Source organism: Pecten maximus, chromosome 12, assembly GCF_902652985.1.
Source record: "Pecten maximus chromosome 12, xPecMax1.1, whole genome shotgun sequence".
NCBI lineage: Eukaryota > Metazoa > Mollusca > Bivalvia > Pectinida > Pectinidae > Pecten > Pecten maximus.
This window is the reverse complement of record NC_047026.1, coordinates 5,858,210-5,877,650: the sequence shown is the minus strand read 5'-3', so window position 1 is coordinate 5,877,650 and position 19,441 is coordinate 5,858,210. Positions and strand designations below refer to the sequence as shown.

The 19,441-nt window shown below is 35.6% G+C and overlaps 2 protein-coding genes across 3 annotated transcripts in view; one reads left to right on the top strand and one right to left on the bottom strand.

The window, feature by feature from the left end:
- LOC117339400 (actin-binding LIM protein 1-like) overlaps positions 1-7,274 on the top strand; it is a 96,721-nt gene extending 89,447 nt beyond the window's left edge. For both annotated transcript variants that reach the window (XM_033900963.1, XM_033900962.1), the window contains one exon: positions 1,170-7,274. In XM_033900963.1, coding sequence (XP_033756854.1) covers positions 1,170-1,283 — 114 coding nt within the window. In that variant the 3' untranslated portion in view covers positions 1,284-7,274. The remainder of the gene's footprint in view (positions 1-1,169) is intronic.
- Positions 7,275-8,486: 1,212 nt separating this feature from the next.
- LOC117339992 (dedicator of cytokinesis protein 1-like) overlaps positions 8,487-19,441 on the bottom strand; it is a 91,915-nt gene continuing 80,960 nt past the window's right edge. The window contains 1 exon segment of the mRNA XM_033901719.1: positions 8,487-14,737. Coding sequence (XP_033757610.1) covers positions 14,639-14,737 — 99 coding nt within the window. The 3' untranslated portion in view covers positions 8,487-14,638.

Below are 19,441 nucleotides of genomic sequence, written 5' to 3'. Positions count from 1 at the left end.
AGGGCTGTTAAAATCTCCCTGTATCCATGGTTAGTCGTCTGACCTTTAAGCTTTCATGTTATTGCGATTTCTTGATAAATTTGGAATGGATCTTTCTCTCATTCCTCACTGAGTTATCACGTAGTTGCTAGGAAAAGACAAATTGATCTCACACGGGGGTAAAGACAGCTGACATGTGCTATATGAGGCTACTCCCAATAACCTAACGTCATCATTTTATGTTGAGTAACCTTGGCGTAAATGATGATGTCATCAATTTTGATGCACATTCCTAGGTGCATTGTTGATGGAGCAATGGAAATTTTTCATATAAACTTAATTTGCTTGTAAGTATGCGAGAGAAATAATCAAACATGGGTGTGTTCCGCGAACTAGGATATCTCAACCCTTATGTAAGAGTTTGGCTGGCCGGCACTTGGCAAGCCTCGTCCTGACTGACCAAACTCTTACTCTCGGGTTAAGATATCCCTGTCCCTGGAACAGACCCGTGTTAGATTCTATTATTCACAAATTGTATATGTAGGTTCCCTTTGGTCCCTACTAGTAGTTGTGCACTTTTGATTTTGGAACAGATCAGATAAACAAAATGGCCGACAGGTGGCCATCTTTGATCGTGACAGTGGACATTTGTTAGCACTATATCTCAGAAAGTTCTTATTTGATCTTTCATAGACTTCATATTTAAATTCCTTTTGTTATCAAATGATAAAGAGAGGGAGGAGAAAGAAGGGAAAATAGAGAAAAAGTCAGTCTTTAATAGGACCAATGAAGATTATTCATTGGCTGGTTCCCTCTGAGATCTCTTGTTTTATAAGTCATCCGTCTTTTAAATGTCTTTTCTGTGATGTAGTTTCAGTAATGAGGCTGGTAATGGGATCAGTCCTCAATGTTGACATAGAGACATGGATTATTTAACAAATAACAATTGCTTTAAGCTACCTCAGTTAAAATCATTCTTGGCCAGATATTTCTGGGATGATTCTATCAACAAATATGAGAGTATAAAACCAGAACTTTAAGAGTTCCAAGACATCAACATTGCTACTGTCAACTACAACTTTTATCATATTTCAAATAAAAAAAAAAAAAAAACTTATTTGTAAGGCATGTGGGTTGCACCTGGTATAACAAATACACCAATTTAAAATCTTTTCATTGCTGTTTTTCAGATCCATCTTGTGCAGGAAGATTTCGAGGATTTATTTAATATGAACAAAGAAGATTTTTCCCGTCTGGCAGAGTGGAAACGTAATGATCTGAAAAGAAAGGTTGATCTGTTCTAAAATAGCCAGATATTTTGGAAAGAAGAATGTCAAAGTGTGGTTCTGGTACCATTCATCACCAAGTATTCACATACTGTATATAGGGGACAACCTACGGCTGTAACCATGGTAACAACACAGTGTTGTGTCGAGTCATATAGCCCAATGCAGTGATCTACTTGTGTTGAGTACAATTGAGTGGGAAAATATACTTGTGTTAAGCACAACCAAATGCAGTATAATAGTTCTGCTAGTATATTAGTGTACCACACCTGTGCACATTACAACCACGCTGTATTGCCCCCACACAAGACATATAGCCTACATGCACTGTTCCGGACCCGTAGTCCACACACAAGACAGATATTCCACACACCTATTGGTCAGAACAATAATCCACACTGGGGACGATGAGCCACCCTGAAGGATACCTGTGTATATAAGGTGCTGAATGTTACACTGGTGAACAGAAACTTGAGTGCTAACTGTTAAAGTTGCTGTTTGTCTGGTGATTGTTGGTGGGGTATTTGGCAATATTTATTATTAAATGTTAATCTTCTGTGGTTGTTGTCCCAGACGAGTATAGCCCAGTACAGTGATATTACATAACCTGTATGACATGAACAGGTACCTTAACACTGAGGCTGCAAATCTGTGTACCCTCCCTACGGTATTCTTATTTGTTGTGGATAATGTTTCTGCATTGCCTCAGACATAAATATGATTTCTTTCCTGCAAATTATGCATCTTGAAAGTTACAAAATCTGACATTTACAGTAGTCTGATTTTTTGTCGGAACAAAAATTCACCACAGCATATGTCAATTATATATGCAAGCATAACAAATGTTCACATTCAAACAAAAGCTTGTAAATCAAGAGCAAGCAAAAACGTTTGTTAAATCATAAACAAACAAAGGCTTGTCTTTGGGGCAACGGAACATACAGCAGAACTCATAGCAGGAATCCCACAGTATTTGTACTGCCAACTAGAGACATTCAAGAGAGGGAGAGAGTTGTCAAATATGTTTGAGGGTTTTAAACATAATTAGATTACATGGGAGAATTATTGTTTGAAATTGCTTAGACCAAAGATTATTTATTACTTCAATTAAACTGATTTTTGTTTTAATCAAATTAAGATGATACATGAAAGGTGCATTATTTTTGTGGGAGGTCGAAGACTTAATATGCTGTCTATCAAACATATCAACTAGGTATTACAGGCATTCTATGGACTTGTGGAATGGAACACGTTAAAAAATATCATCATCATTTATTAAATGACCTTTGACCCAGATGAGTGACCTTGACTTTCTTTTGCCATGAGTTCATTCCAGTACTTTTCCATTGTTTCACAGCTGTCCATACAGTGTACGACGGGTCAAAGGTCAGAAAAGATTGGTCATCATTTTGGACATATTCATACTGTATTTGCTGGATAAATATTTGTGTTACTTTAAATGCACGGTAGTGAGTTTTTAAGCAGTTTATTTGGTTGCTAGGTTACAATTAGAATACGAAAAAATGATACATAGTTACAGGGTCAAAATTAGGGTAGCCATGGTTACTACAGGGGAACAAACAGGAAGGTAGACTTAGAGACAATACACCATAGAAATAGTAGCATTTGTGTATATATAGTCAGTTAAGTAACATGAGCTGTTTGTACATACAGAGTAACCTCCCTTGGTCTAAAAAACACGAAAAAACAATAGTACAAGTGTGTGTAGCTTTTATGTGTCGAGATGTTGGTGTCCTCATGTTGGGTTTGTCTTTACATTAATTTTGTCTATATATCTACTCCTTTAGCTTACAAATGTTGGCCCAGCCGGATATTACTGGGAAATGTGTGTATAATCATTTTCACAGCCATTTTCTTTTTATATAAATGATATTATTTTGTCAATGATGTTTGAATGAAATGATAATTACTTTTTTTTTTCGTTTATAGATTACCAGATTTTAATGTTGATTGTATGATATTTTCTTGTTGAAAAAATTGATGAAAAAATGGTTATTATACGAGGGTTATTCCCCTTGGTGTGAAAGTCTGTTAAACTGTCTTTGTGTCCGAGAGCAAGAGAGAATATAGTTATTTGGTGTTAAACCTTTGTCCACACTATACCGTGATATTAGTAAATTTATTGAATTAATTTATTATGGTGATTCTCGTTTAATCTCTGTATTACCCCTTCACCTATTTATGACACTTTTTTTAGCTGAACTGGTTTCGCTTGCCTGGAATTGCTTTTACCTTGATGTTAATTTAAATGCTTCCCCATTTCCGAAGTGGAATGATTTCATGCTTGCTACTGTTAATGAAACAGAAAGGTAGAAAAAAAAGCATGCATTTTAGAATGTTTTGTAGAATTGTAATCGGGTTAGGGTAAATGGTACTAGTGGAACTCTACGGTGTGATTATAAGTGATCAATTGGTACCTGATACCTTGAATCAGTATGCTTTGTTAGGTTTTAGAATTCGTAGTGAGAAAACTGTCACAGGGTATGTGCTAGTAAACATATAGGATTCTTGCTGGCGACTGTGTAGACTTTTGTTTTCATTTTACAAATATTAGTTAAATGGTCGACAAATAGATATGTAATAATTATTCACACACACAATATATTGCTAGTCATCTCCACTGATCAGTGTTGTCATATCAATATATACTGACTGCTCTCATGGTCAGAATTGACCTTCAGATTGAAGAGCTCCTCATATGAATCAAGATCGCATAAATGTTTGCTGTTGTCTATATATAAATATATACTAGATATGTTTCAAGCTGAGTGAGGACCTGGATGTGAGTGGGCAGTGTTGATGTGTGTATAAGCATGCCCAGTATTGTACCTGGTTGACCAATGATATCGATGTGTTAAAGAATTATGCAAATGTTACAGATATGTCCTATTCCATAATCAAAAGAATGTATATAAACAGTTAATGGACTATATATTGCCCATATGATTTCAGGGTGGTGATGTTTTTATCCATTATCAACTGATATGTTTTAGATGTAGTTGTCAAGGTGACCGGTGATTTGGTTGCTATGGAGACGGTGGTGATTCACTGTTGAGGTTATATGCGGGTGAAATGATAATGTGATACAAGAATGTGTGCTGCTAATGGATCGATAAGCATGTCCTTTTAGCCAACTTCACACAATATTTTAGAATATATTGTTCAGTCTTTTTAATATCACAGTTGAGTGAGCACTTTTTTCGTATTTAGGAAAAAGAAGATGTATCCTTGTGTTTTTAATGAAAATAATGAAAGAAAAGGAATTCAAGGATGCAACACATGCCTTTGGCTGATAGAGTCTGAAAGTGACAATTACGTGTATATTGAGAACGAGCCGATGCTATACATATCTATAGACAGTAATAAATGTACTAAGTTTTAAAGAATCGCATTAAATTTACGATCAAAAAGGGTATAAACTAACTGTAAATCTTACTTTTGTCAAAATAGTCTCAACTAATTTCACTATCTTACTCTCGTGTTTACATCAATATATGAGAGTTTTTGTCAGGTATCATGCACCACGTGTAAGTTTCGTCTGTTGTGTAAGGTTTTACCAAGTTTACGTAGATTTTGTTTCCATGTAGTGCCATGAGTGTTATAGGCCACACTGTTTCGTGGTACGATGTGGCCAAACACGGATATCAACATATGCAACTGCAATAATGACCGACATATAGGGCTAGATATCAACATGTTGAGATGGAATACTTCGATAAGGGGAGATTATCACTCCTTTGTCTTTTTAACATTTCAAAATCTAAAGTCATATATCATCAAAAGATCAATTGTGTTTGTAACATGTATTTCATCTTTTCAAATGTGATTAAGTGCATTTTTACTTGTCTTGAATATGAATGTGCTTTAACCAAGATATTGGAACAATTTACAGGAGGGGCACTATCGACAAACACTCTCTGATTACGTAACAGTGAATAAGGTCACTTCCGTATTAAAAGTGTGATGTATAAGCCTATTTACTTCTCTTCTTGGTAACATCTCCATCCTGAACCAGTTAATTCTTATTCACCTGACCAACATTGATCATGTATTGACTGGGACTCCCATTGTATTTGCTGTAAGTCTGGTTGGTCGTAATGCCACATTATGTATTTACAGTGAATTCCGTCATAACTTTTAAAGCTGTTAGTGCAGTAAGCTACAAAGCAGGCTCACTTACAAACAGTAATATGGCGAGACAACCATATCATTGATCCTTAAACCTGTACCGTTATGTAGTTGTATGTAATCAGACTTCTGTCCATCGTCGTTCATTTTGGAGCTTGTGCAATTTGATAGTTCATAGGGCCTATATTGCTTTGTTAGCAATCCTTGATGTGTCATCCGTCATTAATGCTACCTTTAACACTACTTCTCAAGGAAAGCTTAAGAGGTTTCGACGAAATTTAGTAAGGGCCATCTTTTGGCCTAGGAAGTTCAAAGGATTTTGTGTCCCCCACTAGAGGCAGTGATCAAAACAGAAAGGTCAGTCATCTTTGATAACTTAATTGAGATTGAAATTAAAATTTGAATTGTACAGCTTGGAAAATGTCTTGCCTAAGCTTTCTGGTGATCTCTGCAGTTATCATGCTATTATTCTTTAGATATATCTATAGACAGACTGCTGTCAGGGCCTCGAGTCCTGTTTGTACTTACGGTTATAAAAGGAACCTTGTAGAAATGTGTCCTCAAACTTCAGTTATGTTATAGGCCCATGTAAACTGGTAATATTTGTCTGTACTTTTGTTTAGATGTATCATGTGTAATGTTTAGTGTGTTGCACTGCTGAGGTTTATAATCAGCCACAAGTACCGTCTATTCCGGCCTCGACCCAACATAGAAATCATGAAAACTTAGTGTAGTCCTACTTTGTGTCAAAAGGAAAACCTTCTGTATTACATGTAATGTTTGCGTGTACTTTTTTTTTCTAGGAGTAAACCTTCAGTGTATTATAGTTGTCTAGTTCATTAACTAAACTTGCTGCATTTGTCTTAGTGGATGCATAACAACCACGAAAACCGTGAATATTACATAACAAACATTACATGTTATAGTATGCCTGATGTGAATGAAGTGATTACAAGTCAGTCTTCATCGTTTCTAATTTGAGTCTGTGGCCACCATTTTCTTTGCTGACTGTGTATCAATGGTACTATTTTTTTTCGTATTAGAAAATAATGTCCACATTGAAATGGCAACCTGACTTATATATATAAGTGAAATACATATGAAATCCATCCAATAGTAGCAACAATTAGTAGCCTGTCTCTCAACGCCATGTTATATGTCAATTTTGTCAAAATGATCTCTTTCATTTTTTTTGTACACATGATAGAGCAATGGAGCTTGTTTTGCTTACAAGACTTACTATGGAATCATTTATGTGAGACTAGTCTGGAGTATTTTTCCCTTTGCTGTTTATTTTTTTCTCTTACATGCAATATTTGCTGCTTAACGTTGATAACTACCCAGTTAACAATTGTTTGGGTTGAATAGTCTGTGAGTTCAAAGTGGAACAATTTTGTATTCACTTCATTTCTTATGTACATTCTACCCCTCCAACTTATATTGTTTTAATCACAAGAAGCTATATACAACATTTAATGTGGTTCAGAACTTCAGCCAATCAGATAGCTGCTTTGATGCAAAATAGGAAGATGTAACAGCTATTACCCTTTTTCCTGTTCATAATGTGTTTGAAAAAGATTATGGATAAAAATATTCTCTACTTTGAATGTTTATTTTATTCCTGGCCGATTTTCAAACTTGCAAAAAATAGGAGTTGGCTTTGTATATTGATGATTGCCGTCACATGCTTGATCTTTTGATTTTCCTAATTTGCCTACGATGGCTGCCCTTATTCAGTCCTGGAGCGACTGGCCCGGTAAGGTCTCCTTAGTCTGTATTGCTTGCAATCTGTTTGTAGCCCAAAGCCCTTATTTGAGCAGCTTGAAGAGCCAGCAAATAAAGATAAAATCCTTAAAGCTAGCCTTGTGTCTGTTATTCTTGTGTTGTTTTTATAGAAGGAGCAAATAAAATATTGACAGAGTGAAACTATTGTGAAGCCTACCCTTGTCAGAAAAGCAATAAGACAATTCGAGGCTTGTGAAAAGAGTGCTGTTTATCCAAAAAGAGGACAATGCGACATGGTCACAGAGTACAAAGATGTACTTGAAGGCTAAAGTGTCTCGCTGAGGTCAAACACTAAACTCCAGTGGTAGGATCCTTTTTGCATAACATCATCAGCTGTAAACGTAAAGCCCTGTCAACAGCACTGACAATCGGGTTATACATCCTTATACATCCTATCGAATAACCTTACGTATTGCCCATAAATCCAACGGAAAGTTGCACTAGTATTTCACACTAGTTAATTAAGATTAGAAAGGAGCACAACTTCAGTGTTAATGTGTGCTGACTACATAAGTTTTGCAAAGTTTGGATGAAAACTCGAGAAGATCCCGACTACGTACGCAAAGCAGCATAACGGCCATAAAAATGGTTAAATCCAAAGGAGGCCTATGGGCCTTAACGGTGACCTAATTTCTGATATCTATTTAGCATATGTGACCCCTGTGAAATTGAATGAAGGTCAAGGACATCCGTTTGCTCAAACTTGGTTGCCCTTCATCCCAGCATGCTACAAACCAAATATCAGGTCCCTGGGCCTCTTGGTTATCAAGAAATCATTTAAAGATTAAAAGACGGCCAAAGTCATCCATTTGAACAAACTTGGTAGCCCTTCATCCCAGCATGCTAGCCTGATAGTAACTGAGAAGAAGTTCAAAATGTAAATTGTTTACGACGCACGACGCTGGACAAAAGGCGACAAAAGACTTCTTCTCAGGTGATCTAAAAATATAAATGCTAGTTCATCTTCAGTTAATAGTGACTGATTACATTAGTTAAATTTCAAAAAAAAGTTTGGATGAAAACTTGAATTTGTCAAAACAGGATTTAATCTGCAATTATAACTTAAAGGGGCTGGAAAGGGGAATAACTGCTATACAAATTGGCCGATCAAAACCTAAACCCAGGTACACGACTTTAATATGAAATGACTACATCCGCCGAGTTTCATAAAGTTTTGACGAGAACTAGGAGGAGCTGACACACACAGACCAGACGCAGAAGGTATACCGTGAAACATGTATGTCTGACGAAATGTGACGTATTTATAAAAATAACAAGAAAACAAAATGTTATTAGTTGTTTACTTGTGTAATACACGCTGCCAAGCTCTCCCCATTAAACGGTACAGCTGGCAGTTCCATATATATACAAAAATAAAAAATGCCACCAGGCAAAATCTGCATGATAGTAATATTGATTAGCTGACTGATCGACAAATCATATACAAACAATATGACATAAATATCTTCAAGCAGATATATTGTACTTATAGCAGATTCATTAAGATTGCTTCAACAGATACAATAATCATAAAATGATGTATAAAATGAGGGGCAATGTCAGAGAAATTACATGTAGAGAGCTAACGATAAAACAAGCACCTGTCCTGTAGAATTATTACATTACGTAGTAACAGACTTTAACGTCGTAATGTACAAAATAGGAAGGAAACAGAAATAATATATTTCTGCTTAAGATATCACAATATACAATTTCAATACAAGAACTTTATTTGTCATTAAAATTCTATGTGGTCCTTTATCAAGAATAATACTTTTTCAATTTTTTTTTTTTCATTTTTTTTTAAACCATTAACTACATAAGGATATATGATATATCCCTTTTTCCTTGCTGAAACATGAGCCTGTACATAATACGTATATGTACATACCTGGTGAATATAGACATATTGGCACAGTTTTAATGAAAGAACAACTGGAAGCTCTAAAACCACTACAGATGATAAACAGACTAAGTTAGGTTTGAAAATGTATAGCATGGTCATTTGAACTTACACGGAAACACTTTGAACAGCATTTAATCATGAGGGAGAGTCGCATGGAAACTTGAATTAGGTGGTTACTGGTAATGGTTACAGTGGAGTCCAAATTATTCTGATGTTTCATGCACTTTTTATTGATATTGCTATTTTGATATCAGTTTGGCATTTATCGACAGATATACACACATAAATTAGGAATTCAGACTAGTTTCAGAAAGACTTCAGATCTGTAGGTATAAACATAGTATAATGGTATACAGTAACTAAGATTAAGGGCCGGTAAGGACTGAGAAGGGGCGAGGAAAAGGTCGTTTAGGGCTGGGAAGGGGCGATGAAGTACTAAGAAGAGGCCAGGAAGGGGTTAAGGGGCCATGAAGAGCTAGGAAAAGGACGGTAAGGGCTAGGAAGGAGTTGGGAAGATGCCAGGAAGGAACCGGTAAGGGTCTGGAAGGGCGACGAAGGGGCTGGGAAGGGGCTTGTACCATTGAACTTTAGTACAGAGCTACAATCCTACATATAAAATGTAGTAAAAATTATTATATATATTGTACTGGCAGTACTTTACATAGAGTTAAATACAAAGACGATCAGTACAAAAAACAAAACAAAAAACAAAAAAACATGGCAAGCCAGAAAATGATGCATTGGAGTGTTGAAGGCCACATGGAAATGCTAGTCACACAAAGTGAGGACAATTTTGTAAGTACAATGTATACAATATCTAAAACCTAAACCTATGTTACCTCATCCGTTGGTATTTACATAATCTGTGAAACACTAAGGGGAACACTTGTAATTCTGTTATCTATCAATATTAACACAATATCTGGAACATGTATATCATAATGCATTCTTCAGTTTGACTAGAGAATTTGAAACATTCTTCCAAACAGTTTCTTTATCAAATATATTACTTCTACACAAAACTCAATGTGAACAGCACTATAGGATGAATCGCTCTAAAATCTACCCATGATGCACCTAGAATTATTGACTAATGTATTTCTTAGAGTCGAGGAACAACACAATGATAATTACACATAGAAATCTACCCATGATGCACCTAGAATTGATGACCAATATATTTCTTTCGCAGAACAACGCTATGACAACTTCACACAGACATCTACCCATGCACCAAAAATTACCTAGCGATATATTTCTTTTGAGTCCCAGAGTAAAGCACTATAGCAAATAATCTTGTCCACACTATCAGTATCACACAGAAACCTACCCATGATGCACCTAGAATTCTCAACCAATGTATTTCTTGGAGATGGCCCACAGGCTAGCTGTACAATAACTAATCTATTTCCAGTAGTAACAATATCAATGGAATCTTTTCATAATGGCATTACACCTAGACTTATTGATAACGGGGAGCTTAAACATTATCAGTCTGCTTCAAGAATTCCATAGTTCATTGTAAAAACGGACACTATACTATATTTGCATTAAATGTTTAGAACAGTTTTCTTTTTTTCATCATTAGTTAACACACAAGTAAATTCAACGTCAGTTAACGTACAAGGAATTTCATGTCAGTGAACATACAAGGAATTCATTCGTCAGTTAACGTATAAGGAATTCATTACTGGTTAACGTACAAGATATGTATCGTCAGTTAACATAAAAGGAATTCATCGTCAGTTAACGAACAAGATATTTATCGTCAGTTAACGTACAAGGAATTCGTTACTAGTTAACGTACAAGGAATTAATCGTCAGTTAACGTACAAGAAATTCATCGTCAGTTAACATACAAGGAATTCATTACTAGTTAATGTACAAGGAATTCATCGTCTATTAACAAACAAGTAATTTATTATCAGTCAAAGAACAAGGAAATCATGGTCAATTAAATCGTAAGTTAACGTACAAGAAATTCATCGTCAGTAAACGAACAAGGAAATCATGGTCAGTTAACATACAAGGAACTAGCCGTCTATTATACATGTACAAGGAATTAAGCGTCAGTTAACGTACAAGGAATTTATTATGAGTTAACGAACAAGGAATTCATTACTAGTTAACATACAAGGAATTCAGCGTCAGTTAACGTACAAGGAATTCAACGCCAGTTAACGTACAAGGAATTAAGCGTCAGTTAACGTACAAGGAATTCATTACTAGTTAACGTACAAGGAATTCAACGCCAGTTAACGTACAAGGAATTCATCGTTAGTTAACGTACAAGGAATCTATTATCAGTTGACATACAAGGATTTTTTCCCTTGGGTAGTTCTTTTCTTTGTAGACTGCACACAGTATAATTTGCAATAAGAACTGAAATATGTATTATGCTCAAGCTTGGTGAATTCCAAACATGACCAAAGAATGAAAAAAAATTTAATGCACACCTGCAAAACTATTCTTACAGCTAAATCATACAATGGTAATAAATTGTATACAATAAATAATGACGAATTAGATACACAACAAAATTAAAACTGTTACTGAAATGTACGATATATATGTATACCACTACTGTACATATTAGTCGAGGGGCCTCCATTAGTGAATTCAATGTTGTAGTTCGCTTTCAGAAATTTATCTAAAACCACATTGGCAAGAATATAAAGCATTCATACAAGATAATAGGTTTGGTTTATTTGTTTTAACGTCCTATTAACAGCCAGGGTCATTTAAGGACGTGCCAGGTTTGGAGGGGGAGGAAAGCCGAAGTACCCAGAGAAAAACCACCGGCCTATGGTCAGTACCTGGCAACTGCCCCATGTAGGTTTCGAACTCGCAAACCAGAGTGATAAAGTGTCCGGACACCTTAACCACTCGGCCACTGCGGCCCCTTACACACTAAGAATGAAGCGTTTTACTGCCATGATATGATATTACCCTTGTCTATGACAGCTCAAAGCCTCCATTGTAAACTTTAGAGTGGCACAAGATATTACATTGTTTTCATTAACAATTCTTCATTTTAGGCTCTAGTGACACAAAACACACCAGTATCACAAAAAGTCTTTAAAGTAGTTGCTAACTAATAAGGAAATAACGGCAAACAAGTTTTTTAATACCACACTACTTTAGTGATAGGCCAGGTGTAAAATATTGATTTTCTAGCCCAGCTGAGAGACAAAAGACAATTATAGACCAGGTAGGTTAAATACAGTCAAACCTGCTTTAAGGACCACCTGTATATAACGAGCACCTATATATAACGACCACCTGTGTGCAATGACTGCCTCAATATAACCTATCTATCAACACCATTTTTGGTATCGCTTGAGTGGTCTTTATATAAAGGTTTTAGTTAAATTAAGCACTTATTTTCTTTACAATTATTTTCTCTTGTAGGTTACACATGACGAAACAAATAATTTGTAGTCTAACTTGAAAGAGTTTAGTACATTATAAGTAACATTATATGTTTCCGTTAAAAACAATATTACATATTTGTATATCATGGGACTTGAACATTGTTACATATATACATTTACGCAAATCAACATCAATATAGGCTCGTCGTACACGGGAATGTAACACATACCAGTATCTATCACACAATAAAATATTACACAATACAATAACACTTCAAGTTTACAATCTCATGGAAACATCTCAATAATCATTTGTACATGATAATCTGGAAGTGAAAACTATGACTGAAAACCAAGTTAATAAGTTTCCTTGATCGACTCCGTACGAATATTGAAAATCAGAAGTTGGCACTTGATTTTGTTGTTATTGACATCAAGTGTCAAATATTCAAAAGAAGGAATTTTCTAAAAATATACTAAACATTTTAACAGAATGAATCACTGAAGATTGATAAATCAACAATTAAGATTGACATATCTACACTGAAGATTGACATATCAACACTAAAGATTGACATATCCACAATGAAGATTGACATATCCACAATGAAGTTTGACATATCTACACTGAAGATTGACATATCCACAATGAAGATTGACATATCAACAATGAAGATTGACATATCTACACTGAAGATTGACATATCTACACTGAAGATTGACATATCCACAATGAAGATTGACATATCCACAATGAAGTTTGACATATCTACACTGAAGATTGACATATCCACAATGAAGATTGACATATAAACAATGAAGATTGACATATCCACATTAATGATTGACATATCCACAATGAAGTTTGACATATCTACACTGAAGATTGATATATCCACAATGAAGATTGACATATCCACAATGAAGATTGACATATCAACACTGAAGATTGACATGTCCACAATGAAGATTGACATATCCACAATGAAGATTGACATATCCACATTAATGATTGACATATCCACACTAAAGATTGACATATCCACAATGAATATTGACATATCCACACTAAAGATTGACATATCCACACTAAAGATTGACATATCCACACTGGAGATTGACATATCTAATAATGTTGCCCAACATTGAATGATCTTTGTTGGTCCTGTAAAAGACTGATCTTTTCTCTACTTTTCCCTCTTCCTCTTAATCAATTATTAACATGAGGATCTTACATATGAAGTCTGAGAAGGATCTAAGAGTTTTCTGAGATACATTATTAACAAATTTCAACTGTCAAAATTCAACACAATTGCCTATCAGCAATTTTTTTTTCTAAATCAGACTCAAGATTGAATGAGCACAACTAGAAACCAGAGGAAATCTACATATGAATATAGAGACATATCCCTCCAGTTCTTCTAAAGAAATAGCAATTATAAACTTTTACTGTCTGAATACAAGATGGCTGCCTCTCAGTCCTGATCAGACTCATAATTTGATGAAGTTTTGAAAAATATCATTCCAGCACTTTCGAGAAACTTTTCTCAAAATAGAAGATGGTTTTATTTTTCTGTACACCATGGGTTTACCTAATCAGACTCAAAATTGAATGGGCAAAACAAGGGCCCATGGGGAACCACAGAGTAAGTTTAAGAAATATTCTTCAAGTACATCTCGAGCAATAGTGATTACAAGAATTGTTTATGGAGGAACAACGAACATAAGGGGATTTTAATAGCCCGCCATGTGATGATGGTAGGCTAAAAATTAAAACATACACAACTTCAAGCCTATAATGGCAGTTCAAAGAATCTACCATACAGGACATGAAATTGTTTCATTAATGTTGACATATTATGCTTAATAGTTGATGCAGTTATGACTATATAGTTAAAATTGGTCAATCAAATCATAATAGAAAATGAATTTGCCTTGGAAGGACCAAGCACGACATAAAAAGATCAAACTCCTTTTTGAAGTATAGCTTCGACTATCACAGATTTTGAGAACAGCTAGTCTTCATGCAGAGTCCGAGAAATTCTTTCTGGAAAACAGCAGATTCTCATTTTTCTTCACTGAACATGCCGAGCACACAGCAAGTAGAATGAAGAATTCATACAGAATGTGAGAAGAGTTCATTCAAAGGGAGATAAGCATCAGTCGACAGAGAGGTTGTTGTTAATCTTTGGCGTGGTGTGTTTTTTGGGCACAGGCGGGGGTACGACGTCTTCGTCCTTAGGTAGAGAGGGCAGAGGCTGCAAGTGGAAAGTAGAATGTCTGAGAAATCTGAACCAATGAGGTGATGGGGTCAACAGGTCATGTCTGTCAGGATCAACTGGTCATGCCGAATGGAGTCCACTGGGTCAAAAGGTCATGATTGCTGGGTCAAAAGATCATGATTGTTGGGTCAAAAGGTCATGTCTGCTGGGTTCAAAAGGTCATAACACTGGGTCAAAAGGTCATGATTGCTGGGTCAAAAGATCATGATTGTTGGGTCAAAAGGTCATTATTGCTTGGTTAAAAGGTCATAACAGCTGGGTCAAAAGTCATGATTGTTGGGTCAACATCGTGTCAATAGGTTGTTTTGCTTGACTGAAATCATGAGACCAGCATTCACACTTTATCGATGACATGGTTAGAGTCATGTAAGTTTGTAAAAGTTTACCTAACACGGCAACACTTGGTCAACAAGGTCTACATGTCTGTCAACAACTCAAGTCTCTTGTTTTGATTTGTCATCAATTCATGTCAACATTTCAAGTCACCTGCTTTGACTTGTCAACATGTCACATAGTTTTGATTATGATGATAATAATATAAGAACAGATTTAAGCATTTGTCTCTCAGAACAGGCAGAAGAAGACAATCTTAGGATTTGATGATATATTCCAATAGGTAATTTGTTTTCATACAGTGAAAACCTTAACATAACGCCACTAGTTCATTTCAATAAGTCATATCAGTTAAAACAAGGCCTTACTGACAAATAGTGGAAATATAAAAAGGTTTCAGTATAATGAGATGATTATTTCTTGATTTAATCTTAATATATCTCCAAGGATTACATTCAGCCCCAGGGCAGCCCTAGGTGCTTTCTTCAATTACATGAAGCAAATGAAGCTTATTACAGATCTTCTAAGACTTAATTTAGCAAAATTTACTTCACAAAAATGTTAATTCCTTTATATCGTGTTTCTAAACTACACAAAATGTTTCAAAATAATTCAAATCAGCGAGTGTTTAATGAAATGTCCGATTACGTGTAGACACCAGACGACAATAGGATATATTTCGAATCACTGACATCAGACAACAATAGGATATATGTTTCATCATGCATGTTAGTTCATACAACTTCAAAAGGAAGCATTTTTCTAAAACAACTTGTTGAAAACTTTCCTCAGTAAAACAAGAAATTTTATAGTACCATGTTTGCTTATCTCAGAAATTTTGATCTTTGAATTGGTATGTTTATATATATGTATACTAATATAAACAGTATCAAAACTATTTAAGCTGATTTGAAAATTTCAAAAATTTGGAAAGATGTCAAAATGGTGCACATGTTTTAGTGTGGGAAATGATAAATATGATCAAAGCACAACATCAAGATGTATGATATATACTGACTATATATGTGGTAAAACAATGGTGGGACCATCCCATTAATACAGTGATACTACATCATGTGATTACGGAAAATATATACTGTTCAGGGTCTTATCTGAGTGCAAGCTAAACAAACCTCAAATACGAAGATCAGATTTTGTTGTCAATCAGTTTTCTATCACAATTTTCATAATGGTGAATTTGTCTTTATCTTGAAAGTGTTATTTTTTAGGGGATTTAGTTTGTGTGACTATCATAGGGGTTTTAGTTTGTGTGACTATCATAGGGGTTTAAGTTTGTGTGACTACCATAGGGGTTTCAGTTTGTGTGACTATCATAGGGGTTTTAGTTTGTGTGACTATCATAGGGGTTTTAGTTTGTGTGACTATCATAGGGGTTTTAGTTTGTGTGACTACCATAGGGGTTTCAGTTTGTGTGACTATCATAGGGGTTTTAGATTGTGTGACTATCATAGGGGTTTCAGTTTGTGTGACTATCATAGGGGTTTTAGTTTGTGTGACTACCATAGGGGTTTCAGTTTGTGTGACTATCATAGGGGTTTTAGTTTGTGTGACTATCATAGGGGTTTTAGTTTGTGTGACTATCATAGGGGTTTTAGTTTGTGTGACTACCATAGGGGTTTCAGTTTGTGTGACTATCATAGGGGTTTTAGATTGTGTGACTATCATAGGGGTTTCAGTTTGTGTGACTATCATAGGGGTTTTAGTTTGTGTGACTACCATAGGGGTTTCAGTTTGTGTGACTATCATAGGGGTTTCAGTTTGTGTGACTATCATAGGGGTTTAAGTTTGTGTGACTACAATATAGGGGTTTCAGTTTGTGTGACTATCATAGGGGTTTTAGATTGTGTGACTATCATAGGGGTTTAAGGCTGCCTGTCGGCCATGTTGTTTTCCGATTGGTCTCAAACCGCAATATGCATAAAGAGGCACCAAGGGGAACCTACATATGAAATTTGAGAAAGATCCCTTCAGTACTTTCTGAGAAATAGCGGATAAAAAACTTCAATTGTCAAAATCCAAGATGGCTGCCTGTCGGCCATGTTATTTTCAGATTGGTCTCAAAATGCAATATGCATAACCAGGCACCGAGGGGAACCTACATATGAAATTTGAGAAAGATCCCTTCAGTCCTTTCTGAGAAATAGCGATAACAAACTTCAATTGTCAAAATCCAAGATGGCTGCCTGTCGGCCATGTTGTTTCCCTGACTGGTCTCAAAACGCAATATGCATAACTAGGCACCAAGGGGAACCTTCATATGAAATTTGAGAAAGATCCCTTCAGTACTTTCTCAGAAATAGCGATAACAAACTTCAATTGTCAAAATCCAAGATGGCTGCCTGTCGGCCATGTTGTTATCCAATTGGTCTCAAAATGCAATATGCATAACTAGGCACCAAGGGGAACCTTCATATGAAATTTGAGAAAGATCCCTTCAGTACTTTCTCAGAAATAGCGATAACAAACTTCAATTGTCAAAATCCAAGATGGCTGCCTGTCGGCGATGTTGTTTTCCGATTGGTCTCAAAACGCAATATGCATAACTAGGCACCAAGGGGAACCTACATATGAAATTTGAGAAAGATCCCTTCAGTACTTTCTGAGAAATAGCGATAACAAACTTCAATTGTCAAAATCCAAGATGGCTGCCTGTCGGCCATGTTGTTTTCCGATTGGTCTCAAAACGCAATATGCATAACTAGGCACCAAGGGGAACCTTCATATGAAATTTGAGAAAGATCCCTTCAGTACTTTCTGAGAAATAGCGATAACAAGAATTGTTTACGGACAGAGGGACGGACGGAGGGACGGACGGAGGGACGGACGGAGGGACGGACGGACGGACGACGGACCACGGACGCAGGGCGATTTGAATAGCCCACCATCTGATGATGGTGGGCTAACAAGGCCTTACTGACAAATAGTGGAAATATAAAAAGGTTTCAGTATAATGAGATGATTATTTCTTGATTCAATTATAATGAGATGATTATTTCTTGATTTAATCTTAATATATCTTTAAGGATTACATTCAGCCCCAGGGCAGCCCTAGGTGCTTTCTTCAATTACATGAAGCAAATGAAGCTTATTACAGATCTTCTAAGACTTAATTTAGCAAAATTTACTTCACAAAAATGTTAATTCCTTTATATCGTGTTTCTAAACTACACAAAATGTTTCAAAATAATTCAAATCAGCGAGTGTTTAATGAAATGTCCGATTACGTGTAGACACCAGACAACAATAGGATATATTTCGAATCACTGACATCAGACAACAATAGGATATATGTTTCATCATGCATGTTAGTTCATACAACTTCAAAAGGAAACATTTTTCTAAAACAACTTGTTGAAAACTTTCCTCAGTAAAACAAGAAATTGTATAGTACCATGTTTGCTTATCTCAGAAATTTTGATCTTTGAATTGGTATGTTTATATATATGTATACTAATATAAACAGTATCAAAACTATTTAAGCTGATTTGAAAATTTCAAAAATTTGGAAAGATGTCAAAATGGTGCACATGTTTTAGTGTGGTAAATGATAAATATGATCAAAGCACAACATCAAGATGTATGATATATACTGACTATATATGTGGTAAAACAATGGTGGGACCATCCCATTAATACAGTGATACTACATCAAGTGATTACGGAAAATATATACTGTTCAAGGTCTTATTTGATTGTAAGCTAAACAAACCTCAAATACCAAGATCAGATTTTGTTGTCTATCAATTTTCTATCAAAATTTTCATAATGGTGAATTTGTCTTTATCTTGAAGTGTTATTTTTTTGGGGATTTAGTTTGTGTGGCTATCATATGGGTTTAAGTTTGTGTGACTATCATAGGGGTTTAAGTTTGTGTGACTATCACAGGGGTTTTAGTTTGTGTGACTATCATAGGGGTTTAAGTTTGTGTGACTATCATAGGGGTTTAAGTTTGTGTGACTATCACAGGGGTTTTAGTTTGTGTGACTATCATAGGGGTTTAAGTTTGTGTGACTATCATAGGGGTTTAAGTTTGTGTGACTATCATAGGGGTTTAAGTTTGTGTGACTATCACAGGGGTTTTAGTTTGTGTGACTATCATAGGGGTTTAAGTTTGTGTGACTATCATAGGGGTTTAAGTTTGTGTGACTATCATAGGGGTTTAAGTTTGTGTGACTATCATAGGGGTTTAAGTTTGTGTGACTATCACAGGGGTTTTAGTTTGTGTGACTATCACAGGGGTTTTAGTTTGTGTGACTACCATATGGGTTTCAGTTTGTGTGACTACCATATGGGTTTCAGTTTGTGTGACTACCATATGGGTTTCAG